Source organism: Pteronotus mesoamericanus, unplaced genomic scaffold (assembly GCF_021234165.1).
Source record: "Pteronotus mesoamericanus isolate MK-2021 breed Mesoamerican mustached bat unplaced genomic scaffold, CSHL_Meso_final contig_72, whole genome shotgun sequence".
NCBI classification, from domain to species: Eukaryota; Metazoa; Chordata; class Mammalia; order Chiroptera; family Mormoopidae; genus Pteronotus; species Pteronotus mesoamericanus.
The window spans coordinates 1,085,103-1,102,262 of record NW_026555242.1 but is presented as its reverse complement, the minus strand read 5'-3'; the positions used below and the strand labels follow the sequence as shown (position 1 = coordinate 1,102,262).

Below are 17,160 nucleotides of genomic sequence, written 5' to 3'. Positions count from 1 at the left end.
AAGTTTCCAACGGGAATCTGTAACTAACTCCTTGGATGCCCTTAAACAAGTCATGTCTTTTCTATGCGACTATTAAAAGAGCCAAGCGCCTACGCAGACCCTAAACGGCATGGGAACCTCACAACACCCTCTTTCCATTCCATCTCCCGCGGCTGCTTCTGCAGTTTCCTCCACCAGACATACCCCTATCTCTGCCTACCCACGTGCTATGCCTTACAGAGACCTTGCAGGCCCACGGGCACTGTCCCTAAGAAGCCTTTGTTGGTTTCCTCCAGCAAGAAATTAAGAGCCTCTCACCTCTCGCTGCATTTGCCACGTTCTACCTCCCACTCCTGGAGGGCAGAGGCAGAAGCAGCATGGATCCAGTATTCCCTCTCAGGGCTAGTTGTAATATTATTCACCGGGCGTCACCATTTCCCCTGCCTCAGGTGTGCACTGCTAACCCCGTTCTGTATAGGAGGTTAGAAGGTTCGCCCGGGGCCGGACAGCAGAGCTGGGACAGCTGCAGCCCTTCCCGACCAAGCGGAGGGAACCTCCCCGATAAAAAGGGAGAAGCGGGGCGAGTTCCCCAGCCCAGACTGGACAAAGTCGGCTTACATGTCCTCGAGCGTGGGCTCCGGGCTGAAGCTGAAGAGGCCGGCAGCACCAGTGCCCTGTCCCCCGCTGTCCCCACGCTGCTCACTACCCACAGACGACATGTCGCCACCCGCGCGGCAGCCTCGCCTGCACGGGAGAAGCCCGCCCACCGCCGAGCCCGCCTCCAAGAACCTCTGACCAATCACGGGCGTTAGCGTTGCTTCCCGGGGCGGAGCCGCAGGAAAGGCCCATCAGTTCTCTGGAGTTTCCTATAGTCCGCCCCTCAGGCGGCCTGGACCAGTTTGAGCAAGTTCCAAGCGTGCGCTCCTAGGCGTCTGTCTGAAATTTGTTCGGCCTTGGCCAAGCATCTTAAAGGAGTCTGTACTGCACCCGATACCACCAGGGGAGGAGACAAAGGGCAGAGGTCGAGGAGAGCGCAGGCGCGTCACTTCACTTACAGGCGCCAGTTGGCGCCAAAGCGAAATGACGAGGCGGGGAAAGGGGCGGGCGCTCCGTGGAAAACGCCGGAAATGGAGGGTTTAAGCAAGAAAGGGCAATGCATTATAAGGCTACGAGAGTGTCTCCAGAATGCAGCTGGGCACCACGGAAGTGACACCGCGGTAGCTGTTTTAAGCATTTAACATATTTACTCCTTCCATCAGTAGGTAATGCGATCATCATCTTCATCATCCTCGTTTCCGTTTTACCCATAAGGAACTGAGGCAGGGAGTAATTTAACTGAACAGCTAGTGAAGTGATAGCCAGGCTTCAAATTCAGGCAGTTTGACCTCACAGTCTCTTTGGCGTACACTATATTGTCTCAACTGGCGATAAGTACCAGGGAAAAAAAGTTTAATGTATTTAAACATTATGAAAAGTGGGGACAACTTTAGGTTGCATGATCGAGGGAAGATGTGGGTAAGCACTGTTGGTTACCTACCTAACTGCCCACTTCACGCCTGCGTCTTTGCAGAACCATCACTATATTCTGGGATACACCCTTCTCTACTAGCTTGGTCATGTGACTGTCCCTTTTGCCCTGCCATCCGTGGGTTTGCGGGTGAGCACGTGGCCCAGTTCTTGACAATGAGCAGATCCAGGAAGCCCGTTAGAGACTTGGGAAAGGTTCTTGGCTATTTTTTCTAAAAAAAGGACCCAGTAAGTCTCTACCTCTGATGTTAGCATGTGAGGAATGGATTGAGAGGAGAGCTAGTCCACCAGCTGAGACTGGTAGATAGCAACATAGAAAAGACCTGGATCCTTGATGATATTGCTGGGCCCCTTATTTTTACAGGTTCCAGAAATGCCCTCATTTAGGATTCTGGCTATATAAGTTAATAAATCCCATCGTTGGTCAAGCGATTTTTAGTTGGTATTTCTGTTACTTGTCGTTGAGAAAGTGACATTTAGGCTGAGTGTTGTTATGGAGGCGAAGAGAGGAGAGTGTTCCGGAAGTGGACTAGAGTTCTAGGTAGAGGGAACACCAATGCGTAAAGCGGGAAAGGTTTAGCATGCTCTAAAGACAAGGGAATTGCGGTATGGCAGGGATGTAGTGAGCAAGGGGGAGAGTGGTTGGATATGGTTTTAGAGACGTGAACAGAGGCCAGATTAGATCAATAGCCATGAATTTTATTTGACTCGGAATTTGAAGTATAATGGAAGCCCTTTGGAGGGTTATAGGCCAGGGAGCCATATAATCAAAATTTGTATTTATGAGCTGCCTGCCTGGCTGCCGTGTTGAGAGTGAACCGGAGGAGGGGAAGAATAGAAGGAGGGAGATGAGCTAGTGCAGTTGTCCAGGCACGAGACGATGGTGACGTGGACCAGGCTGATGGTGGGCAAAGGGGAAGAGAAGTGGACGATTGGGAAGATATTTTGGAGGTAGATCTAGACATAGGCTTTGTTGGTGTGAATAGAGGGATGGGAGAAACGGTAGAATCAAGCATGGTTTGCGGGATGTGGGTGTTGAACAGTTTGGTGGATAGATGACTCATACTGGGACGAAGAAGATCAAGAGCAGGACTGAACACATGTGGCTTCAGGAGTTTGAGTCATGCCAAAGCAAACTGAAGAGGTATGTCAGTTGGCAGGTGTGTTTATGAGCCTAAGCTTTAAATTGAAAACAAGTTTTCAAACTATCTTTATTGATTTTAGAGAGAAGAAAACATCGACGTGAGAGAGAAACATCGACTGGTTGCCTCCCTTACTTGCCCCGACCAGGGATCAAACCCATACCCAAGGGCCGGGAACGGCCCCGCAACCTTCGGGTGGACGGGGTGACACGCCGACCAGTGGAGCCACACTGCCTGGGGCTCTGAGCCTATAAGCTGTAGAGGAGAGATAGGAGAGATCCAGATTTGGTAGTCTCAGGCATTTACACTTCCAAGTCATGGAACTGGAGAAGGATAAGTAATACGAGAACGTAGGGGGACAAGACCATGACTTGGAGTACTGCGACAATTAGCGGCTGAGCAGTGGAGAAGGGGCAGATGAGGCAGGAAGAAAATTGGCAGAGTGTGTTGCTATGGAGACGAAGAGAGGAGAGTGTTCCGGGAGGAGCGGACACTTGATTTGGCTGCTGCTGAGCTGCTGCGTGAGACGGGAGCACTGAATTTGCCCCTGGATTAGGCAGCATGGAAGTTGGATATGAGAGACAGGAGAAAAGAGGGCGTCCCAGGTAACTCTTGAGTGTCTGGCTTGAGTAAATGGATGGATAGTTTTGTCGTTTTCTGCAAAGAGGACACAGAAGACCTGGAAGTTGGGGTTGGAGGGAAGAAAACGAATTCGTTTGGGACACATGGAGCCTAAGATGGCTCTGGGACATCCAGATGACGTGCAGCAGGCAGGTAGACGTACAGGCCAGAAGTTCAGAGCGCTGAGCTATGTTATGGATGTGTGGATGGAAAGTTTCAGGAGACAAGCACCTTCCTTGGTGTTCGGTAAGCTTCTCCGGACAAGAACCCAACGCTTTTACTGGAACATAAAACACAGATGGAGGGCAACTTTTTCAGGAGTCTTGTGCATCTGAGAGTGTTTGAAGAGCCAGCGACTGGGACTTCTAGAGCTCACTGGTCGGGTGGTCGTCGGGGGCTGACAGGAAGGAGGAGGCATTCTGTCTGGGAATGCCTCTGCCATCCTCCCAGGAGATCCCTGAGTGAGCTCTAAGGCTCCTGTGAAGCATCCTTCAGGGACCCCTATGTTCCTGCTCCGCAACATCTTCATCTGAAGACCAACCAGACCCAGCTCCAGCACAGCATGGGCTTGGGGGGCAGGGGAGTCCCTCATGAGGGAGAGGGAGCAGACCTGAACACGTGATTGGCCCTTGCACCTGGGCTGCTCATCCCAGGCTCTATCCACACCCTCACCCCCACAGCCAGTCAGTTTACCCCACTGCTCTCAGAAATATCTAGGTGACATGACCTCCCTGCTTTAGTCAGGGCCTCAGTGTGCTTGGTCTTGTCTTCCGGTCCACGTTTGTGAGTAGCCCTTTTTAAGCCTGTACCTTCCCCTCCAGAGACTGGACTGGATGCCCTAGCCTTCTCAGACTAAAGGTGTTTCCCCAAGTGCAGGCTAATAAATGTTTAATGTAGGATGGACGGGCTGAGACAGGGCAACGCGTGCTTGAACACGCATGCCCTTCTGCTGCTCAGAAGAGTTTGACCACCTTTCCCATTAAAGCCAAGCTGTGCAACTGCTCTTTGGGAAACGCTGGAGAGTGGAAGAGACAGCCGCAGCTGGAGAACAAAGTAGTAGAGGCCCAGAGCCCAGAGTAGAGGCCCCAGAGGCCCAGAGGTGGTCTTGGGATGGAAGAACGTGGACCAGTCAGAGATCCCAGAGACAATAGAGTGTGATGGGAAACTAGAAGTCAGGTGATTGGGACCCTATTCACCGATGCCCTTGGGAATACTCTCTCTTTCTAGAGCCTCAATTTCCCATCTATATAAAGATGGCCTTCAAGGACCCTTTGTGTGCGTGCTGGGAGGATCGGGACAAAATATATTTTGTGCATGATTGTACCTCCAACCCATCGCCGTGCTCTTCTTCCTGGAGGCAGAGCCATAGGCCTTGACGGTTTTGTACGGGGGCAGGGGGGAAAGAGTGTCGCTATAATTAAAAGTGTTTGTTCTCATTAAATGTTTCAGAGGGAGTCATGAGAGAGGTGTTTTAGGAATCTCTGACTTAGCCTATTTGGGATGAGTCGTCAACGCCCTTAGAAGTCCTTCCACGACTTACTTATCCAGCCTGGCCCCTTGCACACATGCTGAAATCCAGCCAGGTAGTGCCCCCCTCTGCCCCTTCCTGCCTTAGCTCACACAGTTCACTGCATCTGGAATGCCCATTGCCCTTCTCTGTGTATCCGTATCCAAATCCAAATTCCGCCCAATCTGTAGAGCCCTGCTGCAAATCCACCCCCTCTGGGAAGCCTTCCGTGACTTCCTGCCAAAAGGAAATAACTTTCATTTCTCTTTCAAAAATCATATTTGATTGATTATGCTATTACAGTGGTCCCAATATTTCCCCCCTTTGCCCTCCTCCACCCAGCATCCACCCTACTCCCTCAGGCAAATCCCCCCACCATTGTCCAAAATATAGGTCAGGCATACAAGTTCTTTGGGTACTCCATTCCTGTTCTGTACTTTACATCCCCACGGCTATTCTGTAACTACCTATTTGTGCTTCTTAATCCCCTCACCTCTTCCCACGCCTCTCCCATCTGGCAGCCATGAATATGCACTCTGTATCCATGATTCTGTCTCCGTTCTTCTTGTTAACTTAGTCTGTATTTCAGATTCAGTTGTTGATAGATGTGTATTTGTTGTCATTTTATTGTTTGTAGTTTTGATCTCCTTTTTCTTAAGTAAGTCCTTTGAAAGTTTCAAATAATAATGGTTTGGAGATGATGAACCCCTTTCGTCTTTTTCTTGTCTGGCAAGCTCCTCATCTGCCCTTCAGTGTGGGGTAGAGCAATCCAGTGGCACAGCCTCCCCTTATGACCTAAGCGGGGTACTTGAGGATCGCCTTTCATGTGGGCTGAGTACACTCCCCTCTTCTGGTTGGGCCTTGGTTGCTGTTGCCAGGTCAATGGGAGGGATTTACCCAGGCCAGTCAGCTGCAAGGACTGGCTGGGACCACTGACCACCAATTTAGTTTTCTATAGCACTTCATCCACTCTCCTCTCATGACTCTACCACTTTTCACCTTACTTTGGGGGTGACTCGTGTCCCTCTTCTAGATCTTCCCCTACAGTGTGTCTCCCGGAGGACAGAAGCTCTGTCAGGCTTTTGTTTCCCCAGAGCCTGGTACTTGACCAGATCAAATAAATACTAATTGTAGAAGCATGTCCCATGGGATCTACTCCCTGACTTCCCTGCCATAGGCGGGTATGGCTGTGCCTGCGTTTATGGACGGGAAGGCCGAGACTCAGAGACTTGTCGAGATTCGGTAGAAAGGCATAGGCTGCAGCTCATCACCACCCACACATGCTTGCTCTGTGCTGAGGTTACCTACTCACTGCCATTTCTTCTGCCTTTCTGTCCCTTCTCTTCGTCTTCCTCAAGCTCCAACTCCCCTTTTTCTTTTGTTCCTTTGGCTCCCTTTTCTTTTCCTCCACTTCCTTTTCCTTCATCGCCTTCCTCACCTCTGTTTGTACCTGTGATTCCTTCCTAATTTCCACCCACCGTGCTGCTGCCTTGATTTTGATGCCCAGCCCCTCCCCAAGGAAAAGTTGGATGCCTTCCTTGCTCTCAACCCCTCACCCTTTCATTCATTGGTGATTGATTGACTTTTAGAGAGAGGGGAAGGGAGGGAGAACAACTTCAATGTGTGGTTGCCTCCCACGCGCCCCCTACTGGGGACCTGGCCAGCAACCCAGGCGTGCACCCCGACCGGGAACTGAACTGGCCACCCTTTAGGTTGCAGGCCGGCACTCAATCCACTGAGCGACACCAGTCAGGACTCCAACCCCTCACCCTTTCCAAGTTTACTAAGAGAGTCCAGGCCAGGGAAGTCTCAATCATTTTCCTCCCCTTTCTACTACCCACCCCAAGCTAGAGAATGAACCAGTTAGAGAGCTGTGTAAGTGGACAACCAGAACCAAGGTCCAAATTTCTTCTCCAAAGCCTTGTCTTAAGAGATTGGTGGTATCAGCCCCTACTGCCAGGAGACAACGAGAGCAAGGAGAAAGTGGAAAGAGGGGGTGCTAGGATCCCCAAATGTGTACCTCCCTTAGTCATTCATTCATTCAGTACATTCTGAACACAAACTATGGACCAGACACTGTTCTAGGTGTCTGTGATTATGTTTAATTTGTTGTACAAGGTTGCTTTTTGGGTGGAGTCAATCTGCCTCATTCTTTTTTTTTTTTTTCTTTCTGTCATTGGCTAGTTTTCTATACTGTTGTTAGATGCCATTGGTTCAGCTCCAACTCCTGACTTGCATGAGGGATGTCCGTAATGTCCTGCCCCCAGCAGCCCTGCTCAGGTCCTGTAGACTCATGCCATGGCGTCTTTTACTGAGTCAGTCCAGCATCTCTCTTTCTGCTGCCTTCTATTTTTCCCAGCATTATTGCCTTTTCCAAAGAACCCTGCCTTCTCACGATGTGCCCGCAGTAGGACAGATTCGATTTTGTCATTTTTGCCTCCACTGATGTTACAGGCTTAATTTGCTCTAGGACTCACTTGTTTTCTGCATAATTACCACTAATTCTGTTTAAATCTTCCATTCACCATCCAATACAACTTTTCACAAAATTAAATGCATCAGTATTGTATCTGCGCCACTTTCCTTTTACGGAAGCCTCCCAGGCTCCTGTTCCAGTGTGGACTGTTGTCCTCCAGGCCTGCGGTACCTTGATACCTGCTTTACCTTTCTCTGCCGAGTTGGATTTCCTGAACCCCATGTTTTTTGCTTTCCTGGTTTGCCCCCTTGTTTTGCTGGAGTACATCGTCCAGTGGCTTCTTGAGAAAGAGTGCATGGGATGAAACCACCTTTATTCCTAACATGTCTATAAATATCTTTATTTTACACTTTTTAAAAACGTGGGTAGGTATAGAACTATACATAGAAAATAAATTACTCTCAGAATTTTGAAGGCATTCCTTCATTGGCTTTTAGCTTACAATTTGCTGTTGAGAAGTCTGATACCATTTTTATCTGCAGGCCTTTGTATGTGATCTTGCCCTCTCCCCAGAAGACTTTAGGAGAGCACGGTGATTAGAAGCATGGACCCTGGAGTCGGACTGCCTAGAAGACTGCCTGTGTGACCTTGGGCAAATTTCTTAATCTCTCTGCACCTCAGCTTCCTTATTTTCAAAGTGGGGTTGTTGGAACTTTTTTCATTGATCTGTAGAAAGAGAGAAAGAGGGACCGGGGGAGAGAGACAGAGGGAGACATTGATTTGTTGTTCCACTTATTTATGCACTCATTGGTTGATTTTTGTATGTGGCCAGGCCGGGGATTGAACCTGCAGACTTGGCGATTCGGAGACGATGCTGGAACCAACTGGGCTACCCGGCAAATGCCGGTTGTTGGAACTTTAAATGAGTTGATGCATATTAAATACTTAGGACGGTGCCTGGCAAAGAGCATGCACTATATAAAACCTTGTATTATTATTATTATTATTATTACTACAGTCTCTTTATTCCTAGCATTTTAAATTTAATAATAAAATTAGTGTCTTTTTTGCTCATCATCTGGGAATCAAGAGGTATGTGACACAGCTTTTGAATTTTATAGAACTTTCTTGTATTGGTCTTTGATAATTTTCTTTCTTCCATCTGCTTTATTACTTCTTCCTGGAATTCCTCTTAGATGTTGAACATCCTGGCTCACCTCTGATTTTCATATTTCTTCTTCTTCTATTGTGTATCTTTTTTTTTTTTTTTTTTTGGTTGTACTTCCTGGTATATTTCCTCAACTTTATCTTCTCAGTCTCCTAATGAATTTTAAAATCTTAGCTATATTTTGACATTCTAAGCGCTTTGTTATTTTCTTTTTATAAATACTTTCTCTTTGGCTTCTATTTTCCCCCCACTCCCTTATTGTCCCTTTCCTGAATTTTTCTGTTAGCTTTGTCTTCCTTCAAGTTGGAGCTTGCCTCAAATGACTGCTCGTTTTTAGAACTAGGCATGAAGAAGAATGTGGTTGAGTGAAGCTTTTCAACTGGGAGGTTCCGCATACTGGGATTCTGACTGGGTGCTCCTTAAATGTTTTTATTTATAGGTCTTTCGGCGGGGGTGGGGGGCACGCTCGTTTTCTCCAGGAGTAGTGTGTGTTTTTAAGAGCTGAGGAAGGGCTTTGTGTCCTCATTTTCCAGTTTTTATCGTTTTTGGTCAGGCCCCCTGTCCTCTGCTGTGCCTGGTATCCCTGATTTTGCAGTGTTTTTTTTTTTTAATTCACATTTTTCCAGGAAAGAAACCTCCCCTTTATTTGCCAAGGTGAGGAGCAGTCTTCTGGCTGTCTGAATGCATGAGAAGCTTGAGAACTTGAAAGATCTAATTACCCTGTTTAAACTTTCAACCAGTATCTTTTTACCCCTACCCTTGATCCCACCTCGCTTAGTACCTCTGGGGCATATCTCCTCATTTCCTGTTAGTATTCCTCAGCGCAAATACACCAATGCTTTGGCTTCCTCTCTTCTGCTAAGTCACTTACCCCTCTTCCACCTACTTTTCATTTTCCATGAACTACTGACACTTTTGCCATTTCCCCTCCCACCTTCTAGTCTTGGGGTTTCTTAGGCCTGTTGAGTCCCTTGCTGTCAACTCAGGGGGAAGATGCAAACCTAGATCTGGGTGTCAAATCCCCTCGTCCAGGATTGGAGAAAACATGAGAAAACTCCCTATTTTGCCAGACTCTAAATGTACCAATTGATTCAGTTTTGTAAGACTGTAAAAGATTCAGAATTCCAAGGATCCAAACATTAGCCAGAAGAATTCTCAACAAAGTCCTTTTTATTTATTTCACTAGAAATCACTTTATTAGTTAAATCACCAGGAATTTTCAGCACAAAACTTAACATCTTAATGACCACCAAGGCCTGGGCTCTGGGGCTACCTCTGCCTCTCCCAGTCCTTAAAGGGGTTTAGAGGGAGAGACGTCATTAACAGAGCCCAAGTCAGATGGCTGCAGGTCCTCCTTTCCCAGTCATCGGACAAGCTGCTCAATTCTTGTCCGGAGCAGGAAAGAGACAGTACTTCAGAAATACCTAATTAAGAATTTGACACTGCATGATAAGATCTTTCTTTACAATTTATATTTATCAACAGCATTAATCCAAATTTATTTGCTTCCGATTTTTCTTTTCCCCTTGCAATTCCCTCAAACTGGAATAACCTCACTTTGCCCTTGGAAAGAGGAGACAGGTCTTTCTGCTCCTCTTCCAAGCAAAAATTGAACAAACCTCCCCCGGAAGTCCAAAACGCTACTTCCGGCCTTGGGACGTGCAGTTGACGATGCGCTGATTCAAATCACCTGGAAAGGGCAACTGCGGAACTGACACGCCGGCGGCCTTCTTTGGATATTTGTTCCTAAAATCAGCTCTTGAGAATCATCCATGATTGCGCACAAAGGTTCCAAGGTCCAAACCACTTCTGCTATTCCACCTCACAAGCTGGGCTCAGAAGAGGCACCGGAGCTGTCGGGAGCAAGAGCCGCAGCAGTGGTCCCACGAGGCAGGACCTCAATAACTCGAGGTTTGTCAATGATCCGGGCCGTCCGGCTTCCCTTTTCCACAATGCCGACGATCCATGCTTGGTGACCCTCCCCATACTTGGAAGATTTGATTTCAGAGCAAAAGCGAGCAGCCTGTTCCCGCGGCAAGCAAATCAGTAATCCCCCAGAAGTTTCTGCTGAGGTTCCTTGAAGGAGCCCAAAGCGCCCGCTGGCCTTGCTGATGGCAGCCATCTTGGCAATGATTGGCAGATTATGAATGACAAAAGAAACCTCATTTCTTTGTTGTTTCGCAAGGTTCTGAGAGTGTCCCAGAATGCCAAAGCCTGTGATATCCGTGGCTGCATGGGCATTAAACGTGTGCATTAACCCAGCAGCAGTCCTGTTCAGGGTAGCCATATTGAACATGGCTTCCTGATAGGCCAGCTCTACCTCTTCCTTGGAGACCACCATCTTTATCTTACTCCATCTCTCAGGATTATCCAGCCACTGGTGGGCATTCACAGCTACTTGGGTTCCTAAGGGTTTGGTTAACACGAGCACATCGCCAACAACTGCACTGTCAGGCATTATGAATTCATTTGGCTGACACACCACAGTGGCAACCCCACCCACGATAATCCAAGGGTTTACCACAGTTTGTCCACCGGTCACTGCAGTCCCTCCTTCCTCGGCGGCATCACGAAAGCCTTGGATCATGAGTGGGGTTATCTTTTCTCGTTCCTCCTCAGTCATATTCTGGCTGACGCTGAGTAACATTAACATGTTGTCACATTCAGTAATGCCCATGGCATAGAGGTCACTCAGCACATTGGCACAAGCTATGCGTCCCATCATGTAGGGATCTTCCACCAAGGGGTAAAAGAAGTCCGTGGTCTGCACCAGTGACAGGCCTCCGTGCCTCAGGGGTATGACGCAGGAGTCCATCCCAATGCCCAGGGCTGGAGAAGTTGGGCTGGACTCCGCCATGACCGGCAGGCCGGCTTCCTGCGCCGCCTCTTCATGGCCTCCCACCAGTCCGCCGCCCAGCGGGGACCGCACGTCCGGCCGCGTCAGTCCCGCCAGGAGTTTGAGCAGCGTCTCCTGGGGGACCTTGCAGCCTCAGCCCTTCATGCCGGAGAAGCCGGTCAGCCGCCAGCTCGGGCTGAGGCCCAACGCCTGGGGCTCGAAGGGCCGGTAGCTCGCGAAGCCGCGACCCAAAGACAGGCTCGCGGATCCCGCGGAGCCTGCCGCCGCCGCCGCCGCCGCCGCCGCCATCGTCTCCCCGCTGGCACCCGTCGCTGCGGTTTCTGCCATTACGCCTGCCGGGCAAGGAGGGGAGAGGAGGAGAGGTCCCTTCTATTTTCTACTCCAGTTAGTACCGAGTAGCAGATGTTACCGCAGAGCTTGCAACCCACGCGCTTCGCGGAACTGAGGGCGCGCCAGCCCGTCCGGGTCTTCCCGGGTGAGCAACCGACAGCCTCCCGAGTTTAGTCCCCTGGTGATTGACAGCCGTTTCATCCAATAACAACTTTGCCACAGCGAGGCGGGCTTCCTTTGGTCTAAAAGACTTAACGTATTCCAGACCAACCGCCCACCAATTTGCGAAGGTTGGTCCCCGCTGGATTACCGAGCGAGTGTTTTGGTTTGCTCCGCGTGTTGTGATTTGAATGACCTCCTGGCGGGGTAGGCGGGCGGGCGGGTGCGTGTGTGGCTGACGGAGCTCGGCTCCCCTAGAGGCGGTCTACCAAGTACAGCATTTTGAAGGATGAGGGAAGATCGATAGCCTGCCGAACCTCTAGCCGGCGAGAAGTGTCCAAGGGTCACTTGACAGCGCACATGATCAATCCAGGGTAAGAAGATAGCCACTGGAAAAAATCGGAAAGTATAATAAGGAATTAGATAAGGAAACTGTAGCATCAAAATAAGAAATGTTTAAAAGGGCTTTAACGAATTTTAGAACTCCAGACACCTGCACATGTTCTGGTGCTGTTCCCACCACTAAGTGTTTGTGTAAGTCACTTTCCTTCTCCTGATATCGGCTGACTCATTGGGTCAACAAAGTAGCTCATCAAGTCTCTTCAATTCTGAAGTTTGTATCTCTATAATTTAATATATTTGAGAATCTATGATGTATCCATGAAGGGTAGCTTGCCAATATCTATTGAAATTATAAACGCATTTTGCCCTGGCTCATATGGCTCAGTGGATTGAATGACCTCGGGATCCAAAGGTTGCTGATACCATTCCCAGTTAGTGGACATGGCTTGGTTGCTGGTCCGGTCCCCAGTCGGGGCATGCAAGAGGCAACAAATCAATGTATCTCTCTCACATCCATGTTTCTCTCCCTCTCTTTCTCCCTTCCTTCCCTTCTTTCTAGAAATAAATAAAATCTTAATAAAAAGTATAACTGCATTTAATATATTTGATCCAGCCGTTCCAATTCTAGGACTTTATCCTACAGATTGAGTGGGAAATGATATATTATTATTGCTGTGCTGTTTGTAATGTCCACATACTGGAAACAACTTAAATGTTTATCCATTATGACTAAAATAAATTGTGATACATTGACATAGTAAGCTACCAAGCAATGGTAGAAAACATTGATGGAGTTATATTGATAATAGTTACAGTTCTAATAGGCACAGTTCTAATGCGTCACATATATTAGCTAATTTAATTCTCATAAAACCTTTTGAGTTAGGATTCTTTCCATTCCTTAGAAATAAGGTATATAAGGCACAGAGTGATTAAATCACCTTCAAGTTTATGGGCAGTTTATTGTGAGGCAGTATAATCATTATGAATTCAATCTGCTCCAGCAACCACCAGGTTATACTGTCTGTGGTGTGTGTTAGGAAAAATAAGGAAGCTTCAGAACAGTATGTATAGAAAGATGGTATTTGTTGTAAAAGGGGGACTGTATGCAACAATATGTTTCTGGAAAGGTAATCACCAGAAACTGGTAATATTGATTGCTTCTGAGAACAGAGTGAAGTGGTTAGGGGATGGGAGATTTTTCATTGTGTTGCCTTTTTGTTCCTTAGACATTTGGTACTTGAATAAGAACATTTTAAAACATTTGAAGGTATTACATACTTTTTTAAAAAAGGAGCTGCTTATGTGAGTATAAATTGATGCAACCATCTTGGAAAAGAGTTTGGCCTTAACTGATAAAGGTTCCCATAGGTGGAATGATTCACCAGTTCTACCTATAGGACATACCCTAGAGGAAATCTGGCGCATGTGTCCCAAGACCTATGTACAAGAATGTAAGAGCGCTGGAGATGGATTGCACAACAATGGGAATGTTCTTAACACTACTGAACTGTATAGTTAAAAATGGTTAAGATGGTAAGTTTTATGTCATGCATTTTTTTAAAGACTTTTTTTTTTTGGAAGGGAGGGAGAAAAAGAGGGAGAGAACCATCGATCGAATTGCCTCTCATACACTCCCAACCAGGGACCTGGCCAGCAAACCAGGCACGTGTCCTGACCAAATCTAACCACTGAGCCACACCAGCCATGGTATATGCCATGTGTATTTTAACATAATTAAAAATATAAAAAATACAGGAGCTATTTATAAATCTTATAGTATTGGGTTGGTCAAATAGTCCAAATGGTTTTTTCTGTAAAATAAAAGACACATTTTTCATTTTCACCAATAGCTTTATTTATTTGGACATTCTGAGTGTGTTGGTTTTCTCCCACGTGGTATAACGTTGATTGTTATCAGTTAATATCTCAATTTGATCACTATCAACTTCGGCTGGTCTACCTGACCATGAAGCATCATCCAGCAAGAAATCTCCAGCATGAAACTTCACAAACCACTTTTGATACTGTGGGGTCAATGGACATGGCCCTTCCCCCTCCCATAACTGAGGGCGGGTCAGGTGGCCACTGACCAGAAGAAATGTGTATTATTTTGGGAATGGATTGTAACTCCCTCCTCATCCCTTTTTGGAAACAGTTTCTTGTCCTGTGGCTGCTTCTCGACCTTTCACGCACTTAGGTAATATAGTTGAGAGTCACGCATAGGACATGTGCCTCCTTTGTGTGGGATCCCTTATAACTAGCCTCAGACTAGAGGAGGTGTGGTCTCTCTTGCACCGATCCACCGCTGTAGGTGCACTCCCCTGTAATATCAGTAATGAGCGGCATGTCCACATCAGCTAGTCCAGCAAGTGGGTTGTTTTTCAGAATATCATGAATGCTTAAGCAGCTCCCCGGTTTGGGCTTGGAGCTCCTGTGCTACAGACACGTTCCATCAGTCACAGCACCTTCTCCATATACTGCACAAATCTTTTTTTTTTTGTTTCAGTTGCATTTTTACCTTTCTTAAAATAATAAAGTATAATATGCCACAAATGTATATTTTCTTCCATCTTTAATATTAAAATGGCTACACAAAAATTCACCAATTTTGATGATGTCTTTTTATATTTTATTTAAAAAAAATTTTATTTATTTTGTTTTTTAGAGAGGGGAAGAGGGAGAGAAAAAGAGGGATAGCCCTAGCTAGCATGGCTCAGTGGATTGAATGCCAGCCCACAAACCAAAAAGTTGCAGGTTTGATTCCCAGTCAGAGCACATGCCTAGGTTGTGGGCCAGCTCCCCAGCAAGGGACACACAAGAAGCAACCACACATTAATATTTCTCTCCCTCTCTTTCTTCCTCCCTTCCTCTCTCTCAAAATAAATAAATAAAATCTTTTTTAAAAAAAGAAAAAGAGGGAGAGAAACATCAATGTGTGGTTGCTTCTTGAGTGCCTCCCACTGGGGACCTGGCCAGGAACTCAGGCATGTGCCCTGACTGGGAATCTAACCAGTGACTCTTTGGTTCACAGGCTGGCACCCAGTCCACTGAAACACACCAGCCAGGATTAATAAGTTTTTTTTAATGCACACTGACATGACAGCTGTCACACTACAATCTAACAAAGTTGTTTCAAATGAAGTTAAAGACATCCAAGCACTACTAGAGCCATCTTATGGAAAAAAATCAAACAAACTTTTTTACCAGTCCAATACATCATTATACTTGGTTTTTATTAATGCACAACACAGTATTAAGACATGGAGTGAATTGGAAGAACTTGTACATTAGAATTAGACTGAGATGTAATGTTGGTGTGGGAGAATTGACCTTAGGCGAATTGTCTAACCTTTAGAAACCTCAGTTTCTATTGCCTATAAAAAATCCTGTCGCCTGAAGATAACACATACCAGATAGGAATATTATGAAAATTCATTTTAAAATGTGTGTAAAGCACCTAACATATTTCCTGGCTGATGGTAAACTCAAAATAAATGGAGGACCCTATTATCACTCCTTACTGTTAATGTGGTATAGGAACTGGAATTTAAATTCACAAAACATAACATCTTGGAAAGATTTTTATAAAAATAAATCCATTTATCTTCCTTTAAAAAATAACTATAATGGGGTATACATAAGTAAACTATTTATGAAAATGAATTAAAAGTCTAAGAATCAATATGGATACTATCAAAATAATGTTTGTACTAAGAAGCAAGCTACAGAATAACATAAACTAAGATGCCATTTACATAAAGTTCAATACAAGCAGGGGAGAAGTGTGGCCAACTGCTCTGGCATAGGCACAGAAGGCCCCAACAATGATGCTCTGCCTACTAGGAAACCCCACCTCTCTGAGACCCTTTTTTATTTGTTAAAGAACAGGTCATTTGGCTGCACATTGCAAAGAGAAGGCAAAAGGGATACCTCTTTATCCCCTAGAAAAGGCAAATGCTTTTACCAGTGAACCATGTGTCATTAGAGGCATAACTCCAATTCCTAGCTTTTTCCAGGGAGGGCACCCATAGGGAGAGAGGGGTGAGAGGATTTGATATGACTGGCCGGGGGTGGGGAAAATACAATAGGGCGGTTCACCCATCTAGAAATGAATTACAAGACTTCTTTGCAACTTCTCTTGTGGGGCATCTCAGCTAACCTGCCTGTGGGGATGGTACCTAGACAGAAGCTCTCTGGTGAGACCTTGACCTTTGGCCAGGCTTGCCTAGAAACTAATAACAGTGAGTTTCTTAGTGGTCTTCCGACCCCCTGCCAAGTTGTTATACACACTCAAAAGCTTAGAGTTTTGCATTGAGGCCTGGGATTCTTGGAGGTTCTGGCGCACACATTCACAGGCCTAAATAGAGGCCGCCTGGGGCTTTGGAACATCCTCTCTGTTGGTTTTCCTTATCTTCCTATTTACCAAATTGGCCTTGAAGCAAGCCTGCAGTGAACTTTGCAAAATTATATCTGACTATGTCACTACCCCAATTAAAAACCCTGCAGTATCTTCGCATGTCTTCTGTAAAATGGAACACTTTGATTGGCATTCAAGGCCTTCCACTTGCATGGTTTCCTTCAATGCTCTCCTGCCATACATACTATTTCATTAATCTCTCCAGTCAAAAACCTAGAGCGTTACTTAATCCCAGAAACCTTCCCCAAACTTCCATCCTGAGTTGGAAATTCCCTTTGTCTGAGCACTTAACACATCAAGACTTCCTTGAGAATAATTAGTCACTCAACAGGGGTACCCAGTATGTGCTGGTTACTGGGGATAGAAGGAGGAATAAGACAAAGTCTGCCCTCAGTTTCTACGCAGGAGATTGACACTGAAGAAGTGATTTCAAGTGTCGTAAGGACTATGCAGGAAGCATACATGCAGGAGAAAATCCTACATGATGCAAAGGCCTCTCCAAAGAAGTGGTAGAGAGTGACTTGGAATAAGCAAGAAAGGAGGAAGATGGGGATAGGATGGGAGGTGGAGTGTTCTAAGCAGAGTGAAGGGTATGTACCAAGTCCCTGTGGATCCAAGAATTGAAGTTCTAGTGAGGCTGAAGGCAAATAGTCAGGTGCAGCGTAATGAATAAGATAGATTTTTCTAAATTC

The 17,160-nt window shown here is 46.4% G+C and overlaps 2 protein-coding genes across 3 annotated transcripts in view; both read right to left on the bottom strand.

The window, feature by feature from the left end:
• The window catches only part of DCTPP1 (dCTP pyrophosphatase 1), a 38,174-nt gene that overhangs the window by 2,722 nt on the left and 18,292 nt on the right, over nucleotides 1–17,160 (bottom strand). The window contains exon 1 of one of the 2 annotated variants that reach the window (XM_054582691.1): nucleotides 598–734. The exons of the other annotated variant lie outside the window; for it this stretch is intronic. Coding sequence (XP_054438666.1) covers nucleotides 598–698 — 101 coding nt within the window. The 5' untranslated portion in view covers nucleotides 699–734. Of the gene's footprint in view, nucleotides 1–597; nucleotides 735–17,160 lie in introns of those variants that run through there. 2 annotated transcript variants of the gene reach the window in all.
• Nucleotides 9,500–12,077, bottom strand: LOC129078041 (selenide, water dikinase 2-like). The gene has a single exon (XM_054582683.1). It carries the CDS (start codon nucleotides 11,542–11,544, stop codon nucleotides 10,183–10,185), a length of 1,362 nt encoding a protein of 453 aa, XP_054438658.1. The 5' UTR covers nucleotides 11,545–12,077; the 3' UTR covers nucleotides 9,500–10,182.